Source organism: Penicillium coprophilum (genome assembly GCF_028826855.1).
Source record: "Penicillium coprophilum strain IBT 35676 chromosome Unknown utg000005l_segment0_segment0, whole genome shotgun sequence".
NCBI lineage: Eukaryota > Fungi > Ascomycota > Eurotiomycetes > Eurotiales > Aspergillaceae > Penicillium > Penicillium coprophilum.
Genome location: NW_026622724.1, coordinates 17,000 through 40,424, shown reverse-complemented (window position 1 = coordinate 40,424; position 23,425 = coordinate 17,000). Strand labels below are relative to the sequence as shown.

At 48.0% G+C, this 23,425-nt stretch overlaps 10 protein-coding genes across 10 annotated transcripts; 3 read left to right on the top strand and 7 right to left on the bottom strand.

The window, feature by feature from the left end:
- Positions 1–483: 483 nt before the first annotated feature.
- N7500_007598 (Alcohol dehydrogenase long-chain fatty) lies at positions 484–2,799 on the top strand (the record flags this gene model as incomplete). The annotated part of the gene is given in 3 exon segments (XM_056678742.1): positions 484–1,542; positions 1,556–1,964; positions 2,027–2,799. The coding sequence occupies 3 exon segments, from the start codon at positions 484–486 to the stop codon at positions 2,797–2,799; spliced, it is 2,241 nt and encodes a 746-aa protein (XP_056529114.1).
- Positions 2,800–2,997: 198 nt separating this feature from the next.
- Positions 2,998–3,722, bottom strand: N7500_007597 (glutathione S-transferase family protein; the record flags this gene model as incomplete). The annotated part of the gene is made up of 2 exons (XM_056678741.1): positions 2,998–3,609; positions 3,669–3,722. 2 exons carry the CDS (start codon positions 3,720–3,722, stop codon positions 2,998–3,000), a joined length of 666 nt encoding a protein of 221 aa, XP_056529113.1.
- A 648-nt stretch (positions 3,723–4,370) lies between these two features.
- N7500_007596 (putative pyridine nucleotide-disulfide oxidoreductase AMID-like) lies at positions 4,371–5,790 on the bottom strand (the record flags this gene model as incomplete). Its single annotated transcript, XM_056678740.1, has 4 exons — positions 4,371–4,710; positions 4,766–5,123; positions 5,185–5,526; positions 5,583–5,790. The coding sequence occupies 4 exons, from the start codon at positions 5,788–5,790 to the stop codon at positions 4,371–4,373; spliced, it is 1,248 nt and encodes a 415-aa protein (XP_056529112.1).
- A 791-nt stretch (positions 5,791–6,581) lies between these two features.
- Positions 6,582–8,567, bottom strand: sidI (putative long-chain-fatty-acid-CoA ligase; the record flags this gene model as incomplete). The annotated part of the gene is made up of 5 exons (XM_056678739.1): positions 6,582–6,916; positions 6,973–7,302; positions 7,355–7,734; positions 7,787–8,084; positions 8,156–8,567. 5 exons carry the CDS (start codon positions 8,565–8,567, stop codon positions 6,582–6,584), a joined length of 1,755 nt encoding a protein of 584 aa, XP_056529111.1.
- A 1,333-nt stretch (positions 8,568–9,900) lies between these two features.
- N7500_007594 (uncharacterized protein) lies at positions 9,901–10,552 on the bottom strand (the record flags this gene model as incomplete). Its single annotated transcript, XM_056678738.1, has 3 exons — positions 9,901–9,969; positions 10,015–10,144; positions 10,209–10,552. The coding sequence occupies 3 exons, from the start codon at positions 10,550–10,552 to the stop codon at positions 9,901–9,903; spliced, it is 543 nt and encodes a 180-aa protein (XP_056529110.1).
- A 68-nt stretch (positions 10,553–10,620) lies between these two features.
- Positions 10,621–12,141, bottom strand: N7500_007593 (uncharacterized protein; the record flags this gene model as incomplete). Its single annotated transcript, XM_056678737.1, has 6 exons — positions 10,621–10,824; positions 10,883–11,215; positions 11,271–11,368; positions 11,425–11,583; positions 11,634–11,836; positions 11,888–12,141. 6 exons carry the CDS (start codon positions 12,139–12,141, stop codon positions 10,621–10,623), a joined length of 1,251 nt encoding a protein of 416 aa, XP_056529109.1.
- Positions 12,142–13,262: 1,121 nt separating this feature from the next.
- N7500_007592 (putative transcription regulator (RTG2)) lies at positions 13,263–15,140 on the bottom strand (the record flags this gene model as incomplete). The annotated part of the gene is made up of 2 exons (XM_056678736.1): positions 13,263–14,952; positions 15,043–15,140. 2 exons carry the CDS (start codon positions 15,138–15,140, stop codon positions 13,263–13,265), a joined length of 1,788 nt encoding a protein of 595 aa, XP_056529108.1.
- A 1,024-nt stretch (positions 15,141–16,164) lies between these two features.
- On the top strand, positions 16,165–18,830 carry N7500_007591 (ferric reductase family protein; the record flags this gene model as incomplete). Its single annotated transcript, XM_056678735.1, is given in 7 exon segments — positions 16,165–16,689; positions 16,740–16,798; positions 16,818–17,093; positions 17,148–17,377; positions 17,441–17,493; positions 17,554–17,666; positions 17,729–18,830. The coding sequence occupies 7 exon segments, from the start codon at positions 16,165–16,167 to the stop codon at positions 18,828–18,830; spliced, it is 2,358 nt and encodes a 785-aa protein (XP_056529107.1).
- A 1,071-nt stretch (positions 18,831–19,901) lies between these two features.
- Positions 19,902–20,425, top strand: N7500_007590 (hydrophobin family protein; the record flags this gene model as incomplete). The annotated part of the gene is made up of 3 exons (XM_056678734.1): positions 19,902–20,181; positions 20,230–20,315; positions 20,369–20,425. The coding sequence occupies 3 exons, from the start codon at positions 19,902–19,904 to the stop codon at positions 20,423–20,425; spliced, it is 423 nt and encodes a 140-aa protein (XP_056529106.1).
- A 595-nt stretch (positions 20,426–21,020) lies between these two features.
- rglB (polysaccharide lyase family 4 protein) lies at positions 21,021–23,177 on the bottom strand (the record flags this gene model as incomplete). Its single annotated transcript, XM_056678733.1, has 4 exons — positions 21,021–22,238; positions 22,287–22,301; positions 22,362–22,453; positions 22,520–23,177. The coding sequence occupies 4 exons, from the start codon at positions 23,175–23,177 to the stop codon at positions 21,021–21,023; spliced, it is 1,983 nt and encodes a 660-aa protein (XP_056529105.1).
- Between the last annotated feature and the right edge of the window lie 248 nt (positions 23,178–23,425).

The following is a 23,425-nucleotide window of genomic DNA, read 5'->3' as shown; positions in this document are numbered from 1 at the left end:
AAGTTGCAGATATATAGCCTTGAAGACTTGAACTTGATACGTCTTCCCATGGAATTCTCACATGGCACTGGAACTCGGCAATTTCTCCTAATGAGTGTCCGTGAACCTTTCGAACCTTTCGAAAAAAGAGGGGGAGATCTGGTGGAAATTTGAAAGTGTCCATGGGAGATTTATACGATGTTAATTGGTTGACAGGAGATTCCAAGAACCCACTGTTACAATCCAAAGCCATGCTCATCTCTCCACTTAACCGAGGCTTTCCACCCCCGGATTTGGGTTCTTTCGGGTTGCGCTGAGCATGACAGTCGCATGATGAACGCCCCTCTTTAAGATGAACGCTCTGAAATAAGTATAGTGGGACCATGTCGAGCTAGTGTTATAACTCGTTAGGACCTATTTCTCTCTTTGCTTCAACAATCATTCTCATTCTCACCATTCTACCTTCGGAGCTTGATCTACGGCTTTGTCTTGGTTCTTGCAAACATGGCAACTCATGTGTCCACATACACCCCAAGGGATGTCCCGGTTCCGCCAGTGCCTTCGGCCACTTACTTCTCGGAGTTGCAGTGGAAAACCCTCTATGCGCTGGCTGACGCAGTTGTGCCCTCCATCCACACTGCAGCAACTGTCAAGTCATCAAACGACCGAGTGATTTCAGATGCAGAGTGGAATGCTGCCGTATCGAACTTGTCAACGTTGATTTCTGGACCCGATGCCGTGAAGATTGCCACCCAATATCTGCAAGAAAATGTTTCTTCGAACCCGCACTTTCGGGCCATAGTGGAGCGACTTCTGGGCAACCAGGTGCATGATGAGGGAAGGAATGGGTTTGGCTTGATTATGACGGCGCTCAATACCCGTGCCGGCTCCCTGATCATGACGGGTTCAATCACTCCGATCCAGGACCAACCGGTAGAATTCCGGGAAAAGGTCTTGCGTGGATGGGACACCTCTCGATTGCCCCCTCTCCGCGCCATCTATCGAGGACTCACCGCCATCGTCAAAAAATGCTGGGTTACCACCAGTCCAACCATAGGTCCAGTTCTGGGCTTCCCACGCATCCCTGTTCATGGTCAGCCCGCCGACGGTTACCAGTATGAGTTTTTGCAATTTTCTTCTGGGGATCAGCCGGAAATGATTGAAACCGATGTTGTTATCGTGGGAAGTGGCTGCGGTGGTAGCGTGGCCGCAAAGAACCTAGCCGAAGCGGGCCATCGAGTGCTGGTTGTGGAAAAGTCCTATTCGTATCCGTCCGACACCTTCCCCATGGGCCCGAGCGAGGGATTTACCAACATGTTTGAGAACGGAGGTACACTCTCCACCGATGATGGGTCGATGGCAGTCTTGGCCGGCTCAACGTGGGGCGGTGGTGGTACCATTAACTGGTCGGCATCTCTACAGACTCAGGGGTATGTCCGACAGCAATGGGCAGATACCGGTCTACCTTTCTTCACCTCCCTTGACTTCCAGAAAAGTTTGGACCGGGTCTGTGATCGCATGGGTGTTAATGAGGACCATGTTGAGCATAACCGCCAGAATCGGGTGATTCTTGAAGGCGCAAGGAAACTGGGCTATGCTGCCAAAACAGTGCCCCAAAACACGGGTCACGGCGAGCACTACTGTGGGTATTGCACGTTGGGATGCGCTTCGGGGGAAGAAAGGTCCAACGGAGTCATATCTTGTGGACGCTGCCCAGGCTGGCGCGAGATTTATGGAAGGTTTCTGTGCCGACAAGGTGCTCTTCACCAACATCAAGGGGAGAAAGGTTGCTTCTGGCGTGCAAGGAACTTGGAAGTCGCGCGATTCATACTTGGAGCTCGGTGGTGTTCGGGCCATCGAGCGTAAGGTGATCATCAAGGCCAAGAAAGTAGTTGTATCGGCTGGCACATTGCAAAGTCCCCTTCTGCTACTGCGCAGTGGCTTGAAGAATCCTCAGATTGGCCGAAACCTTTATCTTCACCCAGGTAAGAACTGTTCAATTCCATCAACAGCGTATATTAACGGGCACTTACTATTTTTTACACAGTTATGGCAGCTGGTGCTGTCTTCGATGAGGAGACCCGCCCCTGGGAAGGCTCAGCACTGACAACGGTTGTCAATGAATTTGAGGACCTTGATGGGGATGGACATGGTGTGAAGATCGAATCTCTCTCAATGATGCCCTCCTTGTTTATTCCGATGTTCCCTTGGCGAGACTCATTGGAGTACAAGCTGTGGGCGGCGAAGCTGCGCCGCAGCACTGGCTTTATCACCTTGACCAAAGACCGCGAATCTGGCCGTGTCTACCCGGATCCCGTTGATGGACGCTGCCGAATTGACTATACTGTCTCTGCGTTTGACCGAAAACACATTGTGGAGGCCATAATAGCCAGCGCCAAGATTGCGTACATCACAGGCGCCACAGAGTTCCATACCGCTTACCGTGACCTTCCTCCATTCATCCGGCCAGATGCTTCAGACCCCGAGGCCCCTGAGGGCACCAACGATGCGGCCCTGCAGAATTGGATTGCCGAGCTTCGTCGGAAGTCCCCTTTGAACCCGGAGCGTGGGCTTTTTGCCAGCGCACACCAGATGGGCACCTGCCGCATGAGCAAGTCACCTAAAGCAGGTGTGGTAGATCCGGATTGTCAAGTCTGGGACACGGACGGGTTGTACGTTGTGGATGCGTCGGTGTTCCCTAGCGCTAGCGGTGTGAACCCAATGATCACTAACATGGCGATCGCCGATTGGGCTAGCCGAAACCTCGCGCGGGCGATGGGAACGGTACGAGGTGAGGGCAACGTGATGGCTCGTCTGTGATGAGATGGCTGCGGGGCATCTTATGTCTTCCTGCCCATATGTACTGTTCCACTTGGGCACGCTTGAACGCCATGTTTATATTTGATGATATTCTAGCGTGGTTTTGTAGGCTCTTTACGATTTAGGCGTTTGGTGAAACCGAATATAATATGTTAATTCTTCGGCTGCTAATGCTATTTGATATCGTCATGTTGAGCATCAAGCCTGGGGACCTTGACGCTTATCCACGTAGTTCTTCTCACCAAAGGCCTCCTTGATGCCTTCGACCTCAAGGAACCGCTCGTACCAGGTAATCACCGAGGGGAACTTTTGGCGCATCTCAGCATCGATGGCTAAGGAGAACCCCCAGACCAGGGCAGCAGCAACTGTGATATCAGCCAGGCTGAGCTTATCGTTGTTCACAAACCAAGTGCGATCCTTGAGGTGAGTCTCCAGACATTCCAACGAGCGTTCCAGACGCCCGAGGTTCGTCTCCTCGACTTTCTCATCGTAGGGCCGGATGCCGAGACGCCAAAGCGCCAACTGCGTCACAGGGTCTAGAATCTCACCCTGTGCATAGCAGATCCACTGGCGGATGGTGGCGCGCTCGGCAGGGGTAGCTCCCATGAGCTGATCGGCGGCCGGACCGCTCTCGGCAATGTATTGGGTGATGGCGTCTGACTCGAACAGGGTTGTTCCATCGGCAGCCTCAAAAGCGGGCACCTTACCCAGAGGGAACTTGGATAAGAACTCCGGGGTACGATTGGTCTTGCCCATGGCAAATTCTGGAACCGCTAGCTCCAAGCCATTCAGGTTGGCCGCAGCCTGGGCCTAGGGGGGGAGGTTAACTTTACGGAGTAGGGCTGTAGGGGCTGTAGAGGTTTCCATACCTTCATGACCCGAGGGCTGGGCAGATAGGAGTAGATTGTGCCGAATGGTGCCATTGTGGATATGAAGACGCAACTTCACAAAGTACGGAGGATTTTTTATACGAAGAGCAGGGTGGAATCTTGAAAGTGGAACCGGATTTCTAAGCAGATTTGGACTGATTTGTATTGATTTGTAAGTGTATATATATAGTTACCCAGAGACTATGTATACGCACATTTATTTAGAGTGTAAGTGAATATGAGTAGATTATATGAAAGATACTCATACTCTCAATGTAACGTACTTGTGATCATTGTGTTTATTCTCCGAGCCAATACAATCCGAGGCCCCGAGTACGAAGCCCAAGTACGTATGCGAAACTACTTAGTGAGAATGTTATTTCTGCTCATTTTCTTTTTGTATCAGAAGGGATAAAGATTAAAGAAGTCATATAAATCCGAGAATGCGTCATATATCGACTCATATTAAGCTTGACGCGTAATCGGACTCCAACTAGCCTATTGTCTTGAGGGGCCCAGGTATTGCTCAAAAGAGAGAAGAAAACACAGAAACACAGAAACTAAACTCACACCGGTCCGTAGAGTAATATCCTACAAAATTGAAATCGAAATCTGGACACATCCATCCCAGACCTACTAGGCCCCTAGCATACCTCACCAAGGCGCATATAGTTCCAACAAACTGCAATTTGTGTTAGTTTTTTAATGAATAAAGGTCCAGATGAGAAACGCACTTGTATGTCCCATATCTTTGCCAAACAGGCTTTTCATCAGGTCTTCGCCCTCACGTGTGCCCTCGCCCGGGGTATAACTGACAGCCGTTTTACCGAGAGCCAGACCCATCACAGAGGGAAACGGCTGCAGGGTCTGATATTCCGGCTTCTCACCAGTACAATCTGCCATCATATGCTGATGAATATTTATCGCGGCGTAATGGCCCATATGCATTGCGCCACCACAGCGCTTGATACCTTCCCACGCTGTGAGGTCTCCTACTGCCCAATGATACTCTGCGTTAGGGATGGCACCGGAGAATTGTAATCTGCCGATATATTAGAAATGTTTTGTGAGCAACTTGGCCGAGGAAACATCCTTACGAGCGGTTCACTTTGATGTATCCTTCCTCATTTAATGCCTCTTTTGGTAGATATGTCGAGGTTGGAATACTTTGAGAAACGGCATTCAAGATGTGGCCAGCTTTTAGTTGTTGGCCATCGCTGAGCGTGAGTTTCCAGGCCCGTGTCCCACTTTTTGTGTCTACAGCGGTTGTATCGATAACGCGTTGCCCGAGGATGACCTCGACGCCTGTCTCACGCAATATAGAATATACCCGCTCGGCAAAGTCATCCGGCAGCGGCTCTGAAGATAGCAACCGCTTTCGAGAGTGGACTAGAGTGACCTTCTGCTCTGGGTAAAGAATCTTCAATTCGGCAGCCATCTCCACACCCACAGCACCTATCAAGGAAAAGGATGTGAATAGGGGTAAAACCAGCAGAGGATGGCAGATCACACTTACCTCCACCGACAACAACGATACCGTCACGGGCGTGCTTCACATCCGTCATATGCTCTCTAGCTTCCTCAAGAAACTCATCCCGTCGCAAAGATTGGGGAACAGTGGGGAAAGACCGACGCAGCCCCGAGCTTGCAATCAAGTAGTCATAGGACTCTGTACGGCTCGACATGGTCTCTGCATCGACAATATGGGCGACTTTGGCCTTAAAATCAACTGAATTGACGCTTCCCTGGATAAACCCAAGATCTGGATATCGGAGCCCGGGGATATCTTGGAAGCGGGTCCATGCCTCGGAAGCAAACTTTTCACAGGCCAGGGCCTTTGGGGATCCAATCAGGTGAACTACACATGTGAGCTTGGATACGATGGGGGAATTGTTGATCTTCTGGGGAGCTTACAATACCCATCTCGCTTATCAACTACAGTTATCTGTATTGGGATGCGATGCGTGGGTGCTTTGGCATCGGGATTGCAGTTGAAACGGGCCAGGCGACCCTGCGAGAGATCAATGAGAGCTAATGCGGCAGCTAGACCGCCATAGGAGCCACCGATCACAAGTACCCGGAAGTTGCGAGATACCGTTCGCACAAAATCGTTGGAGGGCATGATGAGTTGAAAAGCAGAGACGCAGCACGAGCGATAAATGAAGAAAGACAAAAGGGAGACGGAAAAGAGAAGAAGAAAAGAGATATATCGTCATCTCATATTGTGCGGGTCCAGATCTTATCAGATTGAAAGCGACATCGGATATACAATTAGTGCATCCATGGGTTGTTCTCTTGGCTCTTGGCTCGGATTATCAGATCCGATGGCAGCCGTGAAAGGTGAAACATCCCTCGGTTGTATTCACTTGATCTCCGATCACTCCGGGACGGTCTTTCTCGGACAATACACAGCTCAATGCCAAGTCGTATTTCGGTAAAACCGATATGGTGGCTGATGACACACGCAGAAGCGTGTCGTTTGTGCATCTCAGTCTGCTGTCAATTTCTTACCGTACATAAGATGTAAATAAAAACTTGGAAATGCACAGCATAATATACATGGAAATTTCCTTCACCCGAACTGTAATACTTGTACAGTACAATACACACCTTCATCCGATGGCCCAATGCAAGCCATTTAACCCAAAATAGCAAAGATCATCAATCACCGCATCTAATCTGATTCTGGGAAAATGGCGCATTTTCGCCTAAAAATCCACTTTTCTGTTATTACCTGACATTACAAGGCGAATTATAGAATCTGATAAGATACGCCCATTCATTTGTTCCAAATGCAGATTTTCGAGTTATTGTGCACGTGGAAGTTTAGTTCAATCAAATTCGGGGTATTGTTGTAAACTTGAGCTCTATACTCGAAACACACTGTACAATTTGTGCTCCTTTTTTTTTTGTTCATGCCTTCTGGCGTTCGGCCAGCACCGTCATCGCCATCTGCCGTAGCTCCACTTTGCGAACTTTGCCGCTCCCCGTTACGGGAACCGTGCTTGAAGATCCTTCTTCTCCGAATACAAACACGTGCTGCGGAGCTTTGTGTCGACCTAAAGTCTCACGTGTCCACGCACGCAATTCATCGTCGGTCGGGCGACCGGCGCCCGAAGCGATCGCAATGAATGCTCCAACAACCTCGCCGTATTTGGGGTCAGGAATACCAATCACAGATGCTAACTCAATGGAGGGATGTGCGGCCAATCGTTCCTCGATCTCGAGAGGATATATGTTCTCCCCACCTGTCCAATGCCACAGTTTAGAAATATCGATGTGAATCCAGGGGGTTCAAACTTACCACGAATGATGATGTCTTTGAAGCGACCAGTGATGGTGCAGTACCCTTCTGCATTGAAAGAAGCTTCGTCACCAGTCTTCAGCCATTGGACACCCTCGGCATCGGTGATGAATGTTTCTGCCGTCTTCTCCGGATTATGCCAGTATCCCTTGGTGAGCTGATAACCAGCCATGCAAAGTTCACCACGCTGACCGACGGGAACAATGTTTCCCTGTGCGTCAATAATTTTTGCGCGAGCATGGGGCATGACCTTCCCGACGGTGGTCAATCTTGTGTGGATGCTGTCAGTGGTGAAAGCATTGAAGCAAGTGGGAGAGGCCTCCGTGAGACCTAGAGAGCGTATATTAGCACTTGGTCAACAGGCCAATGGGAGGGACAATACCATAGCTACTTGTGTATTCAGTCATATTCAATTCCGCAAAGAGCCGTTTCATAAGTGGCCGCGGGACTGGAGCGCCAGCAATGATGCCTGTGCGGAGGTTCGAGGTATCAAAGTTGGAGGGCTTGGGGACGGCAAGGATCGCCTCAAACATGGTTGGAACACCGTGTAGGGCAGTGCATTTCTCGTCGGATATGGCATGCAGTACCGCCTTGGGATCGAAGGTTTCGCTGGGGAAAACAATCTTGGAGCCATGGGTGACCACTGCGAGCATGCCCAGGACCAGCCCAAAGCAATGGAACAAAGGCGGCGGGCAGCACAGAACATCAAAAGAAGTGAGATTCATGCGATCGCCGATGAACCGCGAGTTATTAACCAAGTTGCTGCGGAGAGATTAGCTTTAGGAACGAACTGTCGTACATAGGATCTACGTACTGGTGTGTTAACATGGCAGCTTTGGGATTGCCCGTTGAACCGCTGGTGAATTGTAGGTTGCAGACATCATCCGGTCGTAATTCCGCCTCACGGTCCTGGAGCAAATGTGCAGCCTGAGACAGACCACGTTCCATGACATCATGATAGGTAGTGAAGTTGTTGTAGCTCTCGCGGAGAATGACGATTTCCTCCAAAGTTTCCGACGTCGCAGCCTTTTTAGGATTAGGACCGAGCTCAATAAGGACCTCCTCGAGATTATGACGTCCAATGCGTGGTGTCATGAAAAGCATTCGGCATCCTGAATTTACAAAACACAGTAACGCCAAAATTAGTCTGGAATCAGTAATACGGGAAGTGGATACCACCCACCACTGTGATTCAGAGCGTAGTGCAGCTCGGAGGGAGTGTACGTGTTGTTCAAGACGACCAAGATAGCCCCAACTCGTGCGGCCGCAAAGAATACAGAGATGTATTGCTCGCAATTGCCCGCCATAATTCCAATGCGATCGCCTTTTTGAATCCCGGAAGCCAACATCCCCCGAGCTAGACGATCGGTCTCATCTTTCAGCTGACCGTACGTCCATCGCGCACCGGTCCAGGGGAAGACCAAGCACTCAATTCTCCCATACTGTAGTGCTTGCAGCGTTAACAGTTCACCCAAGGTAATGTCCAGCAGCTGTGGCTCCGTCGGACCTATGACAAGAGACAGCTGTGGAGTAACGGGAGGCTGCACATGCGACAACGTCTGCTGCAAGCGCTGTACACTTCTTGGGGCCGCCATGGTTAGAAAGTTGAAGAAGAAAACCAAGAAAAAACTCGGGCAGGGGTTTATAGATGTACCCGATACAAATTTCGCACATAAAATCCTTCCTTATTTTTTTTTTTTTATTAATTTCCATCAGATAGGCCGGACTCCACATCGGAAGTTTTTGTATTCTGGTAATCTATTTCATCTTCTACGGAGTATGCTTGGCTGGTATACAACTCCACTTCTTCAAGCGAACCTTGGCATACGCTCCAAGATTCGTTTTGGTTCTTTTTAGGTCAAAGCTGTGAGAATCAATTCTATGACAACCTTGGTGGACTGATGCCGGAAATTGCGAATATCCAGGAATAATATCAAATATTGGAATCTTTTGAATTTCTACATCGATACAGAGTAGATAAAATTTTCTTTCGTCTCCACGAGGATCGTCTGGTAAGTTTCCCTTTCTCATAGTATATACCAGGATTAGTTGTCCAAGTTGTCAGAGCGCAATCTGACCGGGACTGAGGGAATAAAAATGATAATCACCTCGTGGCACCAGACCCCACTCGGGATCAGATAACCTGTCTGCAGAACTTCAATGTATATCAATTGAGACCCACGATATATATACGGAGTAGGTAGGTACAATATTCTCTAGCTGGGGACATTCGAGTGGTGAATAATATGTCTTGGCAGATTTCTTCCGAAACCACGTTTGGAGTCACTTTTCAAGATACACGGGACAGTCCGGGTCACAGCCTAAGAATTGTCTTACGGTATGAACAGACCTAGTATAGGACAGACATGATTGAATGTTCAGCGTTGAGGTTCACAAAAGAATCAAAGCCATCTGCCACCTACCCTGCGAATGTACTGTGGAAATCTAATCAATCGGCTGATCTAATCAATCATTCCCGACATCGGCTTTTGGGCTGGACCCACCTAAAAATACCAACCTCAAATACTTCAAATGCTACAAATACCACTTTAAAAGACTCAATGTGACAACTAGATGACTAGTGCTACTAGTATGTACTTATGTCGAATATGAACATGCTATTGTTGAATGGGTCGAAATCCAAGAGCTGATTGATAGGTATCTTCTACTTGAGCTTCTATTCTAAGGACTTGATGTGAATGGCTGCTTTATTAGTATTATTATAACTTCATTCTCTCGTTGGGTCGGGCCCGGCTGTTAAGAGTGGGCTAGTATATCGTTGCGTGTTGACCAAACAAGAATTTCCCGAACGATGAGACTAACAGACAAACGGTTGCAAAATGCCCATCTCTGGCATACCTCAATTCCAAGCACTGCCCACAGGACATGGATACATGTTGGGTAGACTGCACATCCATACATAACTTTCTATATGCCGAAATTTCTACCCTTGGGCACAGACAGATATGCACACCCTTTCCAGTCACATGTATCCTGCTACTAGTCAGAATGGGTGAGTGAATGGAACGGAGCCAAACACACCTTGTAAACCTCAGTTCCCCACCAGTTGAAATGGTTGCTGGCTCCGGTGAAATAAATTGTCAAAAAAATCATTGCGCCAGCAATCCCCACAGATGAGTCCATAGCGGAGCTCAGAACAAAGTTATACTTACTCCACCAGTTTGGCATATGCTTTCGAATAAGCCAACCAAAAGTGAGTCCCACAATTGCCCAACTGCCGTAATTCATTCCTGTCGCAGGGGGAAGGTAATTCAACCCCCCCGATGAACAGGGGGACATGAACTCTTCTCCACAGCGACTTAGGGTATCGGCGGGCCATATAATAGACAGGAATGGGTAAGATGGCACCAATGATGAAGAAGTAAAGCAAAGAGGAATAGCCAATGTGGTTCGAGAAATAGCGGCGAGGGCCCACTGCGCCCCAGATCAAAGAAGTATTAAAGTGAGTGTGGCTATAGGGACAACTGAAACCATTGACAGCAGTACTAGTGCATATGCCAGCGATGTGGTTCATGGCCCAATTGAGGACGCCGAGCGAGGAGAGCGTGCCGACAAGCATCCCAACACATTGAACCAAAAACAATTTTCGTTGAGGGATCTTTGGGGTATCAGCAGGTTCCTACCATATTAGGGAGGAAGAGCGCTTGCATGACAATAGTAAGCCAATTTCATATCCTGGGCAAAGTAAAGACCCTTGATGGTCGTGATATACCCAATATCGAAGAACCATATATTGGCCAGGACCTTGCCCTCAAAGATGAAACCAGCCACGATACGGCAGAAAATATCGATGTTGATCTTAAGGTTAGAAGTGGCATAAACTAAGGCCAACTATGGCTCGTCAGGGAGACGCGTTGAATATGTAATTTGGTACATTGGTTGTACTCACCGCAGGGTAGAATACCAATGCCACAACGCATGCCAGCAAAACACCGTACCATCTCAATTCAACCTTCCACCACTCAACAGCGAACATTGCCATAAATAACGCTAAGATGCATGTAGTCAAATACCACCACAAGGGTACATCCGAGTCTCCCCTCTCATCTTCGCTATACTCTCTGGAACGCCCGGGAAGGGACTCCAGAACCAGTCGAGGCACCTTTTTGGCTGCATCCGTCATGACATGGCGCCTTTCAAGGACAACCCAAACAAGAAGAGCGCTGAGGGTGGCAAAGGATAGCCCGAACATGTTTAGCGTGTAGGTGACTGGCATATAGACCTGATCTATTTAGCTAGATGTCAACTTTCTGATTTTACAGAGCATGAAAAATTACCGGCGAGTAGGCAAGGTACTTCTTGACATCGAGCTTGTAGCCTGAAGCTGCATTGACGATGTTTTTGACTTTGTAAGTATTTCCAGTATTGTCGAATACTAATTGCACTAGGTCATTTTTGATTACCGCAGGAGATTGAGGGGATAGGTTGTACCTTGGGAGCTTTGAAAAGGCAAGTAGCCTGTGTTCCACACATTGGTATAGTAGCAAGCAACAGCCACAATCCAGATCCAGAATACCAGGGAAATAAACACGTTGAGAACTGCCCAAGAAGGGATGAGCAAGGGGGATCCAACATAAGAAATTTGGCTCCCTGTGGTTTCCGTCAGCACGGCGATGGAAATGCAAAGTTATGACACTAACAATCAAAGGTAATCGGTAACAAGCCCATTCCAGAACTCATGCCAAAGATCTGATTGACTACTTTGCTCTCAGGCTTGATCCAACACAGAAAATTGAAATAGCTAAGTGCCGGGAAGACGAAGTCTGGAAACCAATACCAACAGAACGAGATGCAGAATGCCATAGCAAAGAAGGCATAAGGAGACATTTTCCAAGTATTGTAACTACCATTCATCAGGTTCATTGCATCGGAATAACAAATCTAGGGGACTTACCGCACTTGTACTTGTTCCTGGTTGACATGGTGCAGGGTTGTGGTCAACGCAGTAACACCTAGAACTCCCGGCCATATGAGCTCTGGCGGAACGACTACAATGGCCCGAAATAAACCAGCAAGGCAAAACCCGATGAAGAATGTGGAGAAAGTAATGAGGATTTGAAAGCCCCATCCTGCCTTGTAGCCATAAAACATTTGCTGCTCTGTCAGAACATCGGCGCCGAGACGAACGTAAATACTAAGGTTGGACATTATGAAGATCAAGACATGCTCCTGGAGCAATTTTTATCAGTTCTATCAATGAAAATTTTGTCAGAGAACTTGCCTTTGTATTAAAGGGCCCGGGATTGAGATCAAATGCCAATCGCCCTAATGGAAGGGTCAATTTCGGGATGACTTTCTCCCAAAGCTTTCCCAGGGGATATGCTAGAAAGAGTACCACTGATCCCGAAATTGTCAAAGAAGGCGTACGGAGCGTGTATAGTGTGTTTAACCCGCTAATGAGGACGCAAAAGGAAACTCCCAGCACCCACATACGTAGAGTGAGAATTGGTTCAGTAGGATCATCTTTGGCTATGCCTATACCTGCAGCCCGCAACATTTCGGTCTGTGAATCTGCTTCTGTTATGACGTGAGAATTTCGAAAAGAATCGTCAAAGACCACAACTCACCGGAATTAGGGTTATTTTCATCCTGGACTTCCCTTTCCCGAATGGATTGCTCCAGATTAGTGTCTTTGTCTTTGTTGAATTCCATGATGGACATGAAGAAGGGAGAGAAAAGGATCAGATAAACGATAGTCAACATCAGATAGAGAAAGAACGTGTAATTCGGATGCAACATCGGACTGAATCCGTGGAAATACACACATATCCACCGTGGTTCTTAGCCCTACAAGGCTCACAGGGGACAAAATTCTTTGAATAGATCCGAATTATCTTGTGTCAAGAAGTCTAATCTTATGTTTTGTTTGTTTTCAAAGTACATCCCCTAAGCTAATGTTAGTGATACATTCGAAATGATATTCCAGGTAAATTTCCACATTGAGGTTTACTATAGAAGTCCGAGAAGCTTTGCAGAGCCCATCTCTGGTCTGCGTGGCCTGAAGAGACTCACAAGCACAAGTAGAATGGATCTAGCTGCGACGTGTATTCAGTCGTCACAGAGTTTATCACGGTGGATCTGGTTAAAGGATGTTCATCTAGAGCCAGGCATCGTGACTCATTCCCATGACATAGTCGCCTGTGAGTATGTTTCTAGGGCCGCCGTATGGACTGGCATAATTTAATGATTGCAGGGATGCAATTTCATATCCTGCTAGAGTGTGGACATGCGTTGACAGAATGGGCCAACTCTGAGGTCTGTTTCTCCACTCACCGGCCCAATAAATCCTCCTCTACCACCGAGACACGTACTTTAATACCCCAGCCATTTCGCCCACCAATCCAATTCTTCCGCTTTCCGACCTTCTGGATCTTCTGTACGTCGTGTTCGAGCTCTTCCTTCAGGTGAGATGGATCATATGCAACTTCCTGAATGGCAATTTTCAAATCGAGACCTTCCTTGTTGCCTTTCTTTCCTAATCCGTTCCTCCATTGTGCCGAGGGAATAATTCGAGGCTTGGAAGTGTCAATGGACCCGGTTGGGTACAGCCAGCTCAGGACGAGGCCGAGTTTTCCAAGATAACGTGTCCACCAAACCTCCTCTGGTGTTAAGATTCCCTGGAGGTGGGTCTTCAAATCCATGTCTCGTGGTGGTAGTTCTCCACCATAACGCTCCTGGAGCATCAGTGCTAGGAGAGCACGGTGGGCATGTGGAATACCATGCGTGGAGGCTAGAATCCCAGTGCTAGTGCTGTACAGTGCGGCACTAGAGGAAAGTTCTTTGGACATTGTGGCGTGGCAATATAGGGAATTAGCAAATGCCTGGACAAGGTGAAGACTGATGGAAGATGGGAACGATCGGCCGGCAGATGGTCGAGGGAGAGCAGCCAACATTAAAACGGCCAGCGCCTGAGCCGACGAGGGTGCATAGCGGGCTGTGGCGACCTCCAAGGGGTCTTGTTGGCGGACAATCGGGAGCATCTCACGGAACAGCACTCCTTCCCGAACTCCCCCTTGGCAGAAATGGGCCTCTTTGATTCCGTGAGGTAATGATTCCGCCAGTGTATTGACTAAGAACGCCACCGAGGGCACCTGCTTCCGTCGCCGGTCAGAAACCCGGAAGATTTCGTGTGCCGTTCGAGCCACTTCTTTGAGAGTTTCAGTGTCCTCGAAGTCTTTCTTGGGCGCAGAATACCCATTGATAATCGAAATAGGGTAACCTTGGCCCTTGGTCTGGTGTAGATATAACAGAAGATAACCCCAGCCCCGAAATCCTCCCCCTGAGAGGTAAAGGGGAAAGCCTCCTTGCTTCCTAGCCTTCTGAACGAGATGTTCAGGGACATTCAGGGTGTCAAAAGCGGTGCGAAAGTTGTTGGCCATCTCCCCACGGAATTGTTCCTGTGCTTTGTGCGCTTCCTCCTTGCTTCTGCCCCGTTTCAGATCTGCCAGCTTCTGAGTCAGTGCAGCTGCTCCGTAGGGAAAGCTGACAGATCCTTGGGAACTCATGTGCACATTGCCCGCATGCGACGTGATCCAAGTCATCTGCATACTACCGCCCCCTAAATCAAGTGCGAGTCCCTCCACATCTGAAAAACTGCTGGCAATTCCCCATGCTCCGATGACCCCCTCATCCTCCTTTCGTAATGCTTCCACCGAGATTCCAGTTTTATGGCGGATGGTGTCGATGAAGGCAGAAGCATTGATAGCGGTTCGAGTTGCTTCCGTGGCGATGATCCGAATGTTCTGATCAGGAACTCCAATCTCCACGCAGACAATCTGAAAACGAACTATGGCACTGACGATTCGGTCGATGACATGCCGTGGAATTGGAATTCGGCAGCCTGAGTCGGGATCCACCTGAGCCTCATAGAGTGAGATGTTGACACGATGAAAATGTACGGTAGGGATGACACGGGTTGTTGGAGGGGAGAGGTCTGAGATCGAGCAACGGATACCATTACTGCAGTATTTGAAGTCAGCGAGTAATTCGAGTCAAGGAATGGTCGACTGGGCACATTGATAGGGCAAGAGGTAGAATTGGTATGCCTACCTGCCCAGATCCACGACCGCATGGAGGTATACATTCTGGCCCAGATCAGATGATACCTTCTGGATATTCATTGCCGATGTTCGACTTCCTCCTCCCATTATGGTCACCAGCTGAAGTTAGTCAGGTCCCCGGGTGTACGTTGTACAATGAGTCTCCGCAGATGAAATCTGGAGAAAAACTATGTGACATCATTATTCTCGACCGCCCGTCATTCTGCCGCACAATGATGTGCTATAGCTTTCACAAACATACATTGTTTTGTTCAAGATGTCGATGCTAATTGATTTAACTTTTGATATGTGAAACAGGTTTGATAACCCGATCATTTTGTAGCTATTCAGATCATTGTGGTCGGACATGTTGAGTATATCATATATTAAAGCGCTTCTTGGCGGATAAGGCATTAATTTATGTAAGTTATGGTACAAGAGTCAAGGCACCGGGTGGTCGAGTGGAAAATCCAATCGGTTCACGGTCAAATTTTTCTTCAGATCTAAATTTGAAGTAGCAGCGTACGTATCTTTGACTGATCTTATAAGTGCTGGGGAGTGACTTCATTGGTATATATATATTGCCAACGATTTTGTAAGCTTTACAAATTTTAAACTCCAATGCAAAAGTCTATCGACCATAGTACACAGGCAGAATAGATATCTAAGTTACCTTTAAGATCAAATAAGATACGTATCAGCAGAGTAAATATACGGCTGTCCACTTGAAATTCCGACTGAAATGGGCTAGGCCAATCATGGTGTCACATGGCTGTTGTCTAATCAATCAGATCAGATAAGACCTGGAGGTGTATTAGGTAGGTCCGAGAGTATTCCGACCTCGGTAGTGTTCCCACAACGTAACCCGGTTCCTTTGTTCCTTTGTCCATTTTCTTTAAAAATTCCCTTGAGTGTCTGGGATATAATCCTAGTAATTTTTCCTTTATAATCCCAGTCATCATAAGCTTTGGCCTAACGAGATCTAACACTCCAACAGCTCAGAGACTTCGCCGATCTATTTATGGGTCCACCTGATCAGTGTGATTATCAGTTTACTCCCGGCTCTCCGCTTTTTTTTTCTTCAACCGTTTTTCCATTCACCCCAGACCAGCCCGCGATCTAGCGGCTCGTTATGTTGCTCCGTTGGCTGATAATCGCACTCGTTCACGGTGTCTGGGCTAACCTTGAGGACGGGCGGTGTGTGACGGCTGTCTACACGGCTTACAAGTACATCTCGTTTGCTGGCGTTCCCACAAAAGGCAAAGACATCTGGCTCTCGCAATGCCGGAATCCGCTCAAAGTCGCATCGATATACGCTGCGTCCGAGATATATTGCAATGAGAGGGAACGAGCGACGGGCTTGACTCAACTGGCTGACCAGTGCCAAGAATTTGGGAATTTAGAGCTGCTCTCGAGAGAAGCCGTTGCGGAGAACATAACAGAGGATGCAATAAGAAATATGAAAACGGTCGACTATCAAGAGTTGTCCCGGAGCGAGCCAGCTGACGCCCCTATCCTTCTTTCTGCGTCATACTTTGACCTTATGTTCAATACGATTGTGAGACTCTTTGTGCCTTTTTGGGATATAATTGGTCTCAAGCTTATCGACATCCTAGGAATCTTGGGAATTCGAAACTTGGTCACATCATGCATTCAGGTAAGTCTGTCCAAGGTGATGAGTAGAACATCCATATATTGACCAATCAGTTACGTCGGATATGCATATTGGGGTGGCATACTGTCACTGGGGATGGCCCATCGCTTGAGTGATTCGATATTCCACAGCCGACACCACCGCCGACAACGCCGTGCAGAGCGCGCACTTGAAACTAATGTGTACCCTCTCATAAAGTTTTCAGAAAATATCCCGCTGGTGGGGACGTGTCTTCACTGGATCCAGACTCATCTGATAATTCCAGCCCCTTTGGCAACAACACATGGTCGACGCCTGCTAGGCTTCACATTCCCTACCAGAGTCGAGGCGCTTATAGTCATAGGATTTTGGACAATAAGCATCGTATTAAGTGTCATGGGGTATCGCACCTTTCCAGGAAATATCTAGTACGTACAGAGCCTGCGGGAGTGAGGCGTGAAAATTGCTGACAGATAGTCAAGCTGGCCTGATATCCCAAGCCAGATTCTGCGCTACTCTGCAGATCGCACTGGAATCATGGCGTTTGCGAATCTGCCCCTTTTATGGCTTTTTGGGGGTCGAAATAATATCTTTCTGTGGGCTACCGGGTGGAGCTTTGCATCGTTCAATATATTCCATCGACATGTGGCCCGGGTGGCTACAGTACAGGCAGCAGTGCACTCCATTCTGTATGTTGTTATGTTTATTCAAAGTAAGTATTGAGTGCTTGATCTCAAATGCAGATCTGAAAACTGACATTTCTTGCAAATCATAGCTGGCAAAGCTTGGAGAGGTCTCTCGAAAACCTATGTCTTGTGGGGTATTTTGGTAGGCTGTCAATTTGGCTGATCTCAAGTTGTTCCATATCTAATACTAATGCCATATTAGGGCACATTTGTCATGATTCTGCTTTTGATCACCTCATTGGATCGAATTCGCATTGCGACATATGAGCTCTTCTTGATTGCTCATGTCGTGCTTTCGATTATCGCTCTGATCGGGTGCTTTTAGTAAGCTTTCTAATCTAATTCACTTTCTACATATATTTCTAACGAACGGCAAGCCACACGGTTGTGTTCGAAGGGAATGAATACTGGAAGTACCTGTGGCCCTCGGTAGCTTTATGGGTCGTTGATCGCTTCCTTCGAATCGTGCGACTGTGCTACTGTAACCTTTACGTGAGTACTTCAAATGGAAGAATTGCAAGAGTGTCTATGAGCCGCATGGCTTACGACAAAGCGGCCGACGTGGTGCGGTTGGAGGTCACCCCAGGAATGCCTTCTCTTCAACCATTTCCGGGACATTACTATTATTTATACCAACCCTTTCGACTTACTGGGTGGGAGAGCCATCCTTTTACCGTTGGAGCTTGGTCTTACGAAATAGTGGACCGGGACCCATTGGCACCGACATCTAAGGGAAAGTCGATGAAATCGCATGATGTCTCGCATGTGCCGCTACTTTCAGGCGGTCCTTCCGACCAGGAATACCAGGGGAACTTAGAAAGTGCCTCATCTGGCCAAGAAGCATTGCCGAGGTTGAAGTTGACTTTCTGGGTCCGTCCGTATGACGGTTGGACCAAACAGTTGCGCCAGCAATGTCTGAGCTCTCCAAGCAAGACAACCGAAACAACCATTCTTCTTGAAGGCCCGTATGGAGAAACCTTTCCACTGTGGAGGTATGAATCAGTCTTGATCATCGTTGGTGGGACGGGAATAGCGTCGGCAGTGCCTTACATTCAAGATCATCTCCGCCGATCTGTTAAAGACTGGGACGAAAGCCCCGAAAATGAGAAGACACGAGTTAGGGATATGGAGCTAGTTTGGACCACAAAACAAGCAGCGTTCATCCAAGATATCTCTCACCGGGAGCTGAAAGACGCCCTCGAACGAGATGACTTCCGCGCCTCTTTCTACGCTACGCGTGATTCCACCTCATCCTCTGAATGTTCTAACGATTTTGGATTCAATGTTCAGTCAGGCCGACCCCATCTTCAATCCCTGATCATGAGCCGGGCCTGCGATGCATGCTCAGCTGGTAATAGCCTTGCGATTCTCGTATGTGGGCCACCCAGAATGGCGGATGAAGCACGTGCCGCAACACATCTTGCAATGCGACAAGGCCACTGCTCAATTAAATTTGTGGAAGAGTCTTTTACGTGGTAGGCAAGGGGCTACGCGAGTGCGAGTACTTTGTGATGAGTATACCGTGGCATGCATATACTGATGAGATTTGAAGATATTTTTGAGACCAGAGTTTGCCTTTTGGTTGAAGTAGGTGGGCACGGAGTATTTTGTCCACATGCTTGTATTTGGAGATTTCCGACAGGGTTCTACGGCTATAGGTTTCCCTCAATGGGCCTTTTTCTGGGACTCGACAGGACAATTATGAACAGAATTCCTGAAAGGGGGATGGGGATGGGGATGTGGTTGTTGGTGGCTCACAGGGGTGCGTCATGCACGATGCAGGAGCATCCCCACACATGCGACTATCGATTTCGAATCGAGAATCATTGTCAAATTGAGAAACCAAAATTCTCAATCATAATTTGAGACGCTCCCCAGGTGCATGGGAAATGGGATAACAAACAGTGAACCCGAAAGGAAGAAGATTTGTGATGGAAAGCGATAGATCAGATTCATCAACTGGAGAATCCACTTCCCGGAGAAACAGAGACATCATACGCATAATCAGAGGCAAAAACAAACGAATTATTGTCACTCCAAATGCTGAAGATCAATGTTGAAACCCCAAGTTTGAGGTTGCATTGACCTCCATATGCACCTTTACCGCACCTCCCTCCGCTGGCGTCTGGGGAACCCGCAGGGTTTGATCGGCAGGGGAAAACAAGGAAAAACTTGGACGCATTCATGCATATTCAAGCCTCTGGCTGAGCAAGGATCGCTTGCAAGCCGATAGTCCATGCTGGCCAAGCTCTACTCTGTTGGACAAAAGCAATACTTCATGTGCAAGTCACTCAAAGGCCTCCACTCCCCTGCAGGTCTGGGAACAAAGATGGTGGAATAGCCGAAGACCAACCAGGGCTTTCTTGCCTTGGACGCATGAAGAAAAACAAAACAAGAAAGCAGATTCAGAATCAGAAAAGTTATAAAAGGCACAATCTTTCCAGTCACCAATTCCTTTGTATCCATCATCCAACTTTCTCATCTTCAAAAGACTTGCAACCACTCTCAGATATTCTCAGTCACTTTTAGCATTCCTCAATCCCCATCAAAATGAAGTTCTTCATCCCCGCCTTCCTCTTCGCTGCTACCGCCATGGCCATGCCTGGCTCGGGCGCTGCCGCCGGCGTTACTCCCGAGTCCGAGAACAAGGTCAAGAACGCTGTGAACCAGTGTGGAAATGGTGCCGAGATGTCTTGCTGCAACAAGATCAACCACAACGAGGGTATCAGCCAGAACAATGTTGGTGTTTTGTCCAACGTCCTCGGTGCCATCGGCAGCGAGGGTCTCGGCCTTGGCCAGGGCTGCACCTCGCTCAACATCCCTGTTTCTGGTAAGTCCTTGATAGACAAATTGTAAGAACATACTGACCATATCCTAGTCATCGGCGCCGCTGGCCTGACCGACTTCCTCAAGAAGAACTGCCAGCAGAACATTGCTTGCTGCCAGAACTCCAACTCCCAGGCTGTAAGTATTCTCCAAAGACCACGGCTAAGGAACAAACTTACTGATTCACATAGACTGGCAACCTTGTTGGTGTCGCCGCCCCCTGCGTCAGCTTCGGCGGCCTTCTGTAAATTGCATTTCTTCAAGTGCAGCCTTTTCCGCCATGGAAATATCAACGAGCGCTACCAATCTTGTCAATGACAGTAGGCTCCGCGGGGAAGGCAAGAAAAAAATGAATACCAGCGCGAAGTACATAAATGTACGCTTGAAAAACCTATCAAGGGCCTCCATGATCTGATCTCCCCAGGCCAGCGTTCTCTGATTTGTGGGGTCGCTGTGCTTGAGAGCGGATCTTGCCATTCAATTGTCATTCGTTTGCCACCAGTCTCTGGGGCCTTTAACCATATGTATTTATTTCTATTGAGAATAGCAGGTCCTTGCTTTGATATTTCCGAGTAGAGTATCTTTATTTTGACTTGCCTCCAAGGCGTGGGACTGGAGGGGATATGCATCCCCCTGGGCCCCGCCCATCTCATCCAGAAAACATGACTGTCGACATTCTGTAGGATGAAGCGCGAAGTAGATTTCGGTTGCTCAGAGATCCGGGCGAGAAGTTCAATACCCTACTATCTGCCAATGTGGTATCATGCATGGAGCGTATGAACTGAATCCTGCTATCTTCAGAAGCATTACATATGTTAAAAAGAGGCTGCATTACTGGCCACATTATTGCAGCTCTAGTCGGATAGCATCGTATTGAACATAAACAGTGGCCGGGAGAACGGCAGTTTCTGTATCGGTTGCGTTGAAAGGTAAATGTAATCGCATCACATTGTCTCCGGCATGTAACCAATTCGCAGGGAACTCCATTTTTGACCCAACCTGGTAGCAGCTTACAGCAGACCGCACAATACAGCTGCTTGACTGGTTGAACCCAACTGTGAGGGTCAATGGATCCATCTGATCGTTGATGTAGCTTTCTAGTGATAGATTATTGTATGGCTCGACGGGATTCCACGCATCTGTGTTGCCTGCTGCGGTCTTTGCGGCAGCTAGTTGTATGGTCAATGTGGCTACCTTTTGCTTGCGCAGTTGCTTGGAGTTGAGCGTGAAATGAATGTTCCAGTCATTTGTTGTGTCATACTCAATGTGTGAATCTTTTGCTGTTGGCCCGAAGACCGACCAATGGGCAGAGTGAAGATCAATCGCCGGGTCGCTTGTACCAATAGTGTAGTTGATACCATTAGGGAAATCAGCTCGCCAGTCATAGGCTCCCCAATAGATAAGATACTCGGGAGGGTGAAGGGGATGGGTTAAATCTCTCGCATTGCCATGTCGGAACTCCCCCGACGACTTGTCGGGAATTCCAATTCGCCAGACTTCCGTTCCCGCTGATTCTTGCTTCCAAGTATCATGTAACGTAGTCTGTCTTCCAGCACGAATAATAATTCCGTCGCGCACATAGTCACCAAAAATGCCCTCTGCGTAGACAGTGAGTCGGTATTTCCCTTCTTTGACACGATCAATGCTGAAACTTCCATCTTGGTTGATATCGACCCAGTACTGATAAGAACCCGGCACAGCGCTATTATCTTGGAAGTAATGACCGTCGACTGTGAGAACGGCAATTGGGCGAACAGCGCCCTTGGGAAGCTTCACCGTCCCCTTGACACTGCCTCGCAGGCTCGAGGGCGCATATCCAACGACATGCTTTGCAATTGAATCATAAAATGCAACGTTCCACCAAGGATTTGCTAATTTCTCTGCCTCCGATCTCAATTTTTCGAGAGATGCTGAGCCCTTGCCGCCATTGAAAAGATAAAACTGCGGACCAAACGTTCGATCAAATCCATTTGTGATGTTCGGCGTGCCCTCTCCATGATGATTTGATACGATATAGTTATAAACGATACCGTCTACGGTCAAGTCAGAATGGAGTGGACCCTAAGAGATATCAGCGTCCGCATTTCACTATGCTCACATATCGCTTACACCGTAATATGTATCCTGGGATTAGTGTGTTAGAGGATTTCCAATTTTAGTAAGGACTCAAGTAATATAACCAACCTTAGTATTCATCACCAGCCATGCGCCATATGTTGCGCCATTTGATGTGCTGCCATCAGCATAGAGACCGTGAACAGTATTGTTTCTCCATTCTAAGAGAAAGCACTGTTAGTCAATACGACAATTAGTAATGAAAGATGAGATAAGATTGATCATACGGTTTGAGAATGTATATTTAGTGAAGTACTCAGAGAACTGGGTGTAGTATGCATCGCTTGGCGTGTTGTTGAATGTCCATGTTGCATCTTGGACAACCACCTGCTCCGCAATGGCATCCCTGCTTGGTAGGGGTGCGGTTTGGATCTTGCTAGACGTCAGATGCGTCCATAGACCCGTATTGGGGCGAAACAAGGTTCGGAGCTCCTGCAAATTGCGAAGGTAAGGTGCGGTCTCATTGTGGTAGGCCAATCGACTGAACATGTGCAACCCAGTCTCGCCATCGCGTAGAAACCAGTACTGTTGGAACTTTTGGCCAGTCGGGGTGTATGTGTCGCTCAGAATCATACCTCCATATTTGGTTCCAGTTGAATCTATACCCTGAAGCACTTCCATACTCGGGGATGTGGCTCCGGCCGTGTAGAACCCCGAAGGGATACAGTAACAGTCAAGATACGGACCTACTCCCGTGGATCCCGACTGGCTACCCAATAAGTCTTGGCCATCTAGAGTGAGATCGACGATCTGACCAATGCTCCTTTGTAGAACGGCCGTCAGGCGATCATTGGCGAGTGTGATGTGAGTTTGGTTTTCTGCGACGCGAAGCGCCGTTGCAGTAGCAGCTAGCGCCGCAAGAGTTGTCCGCAACGAAGCCCGCATGAGGAGTGTTGATAATCAATGTTGTCTTTTTTGAGAAATTCATGACTTCCCATGTCTTTATGAATCATCCCAACACGGGAAATCAATGCTCCGAATCGGCCGACTGTTCATGGAAGGAGTGCTTTCATTTTTCATTTTTCATTCTATATATCTCTTGTACACGGATTTTGGAATCCGCCAATTGGGCATCTATAAATCCCAAAAAATCCCAAGCCTTCAGCTACAGAAAACCCAACCCCACCGGGGAT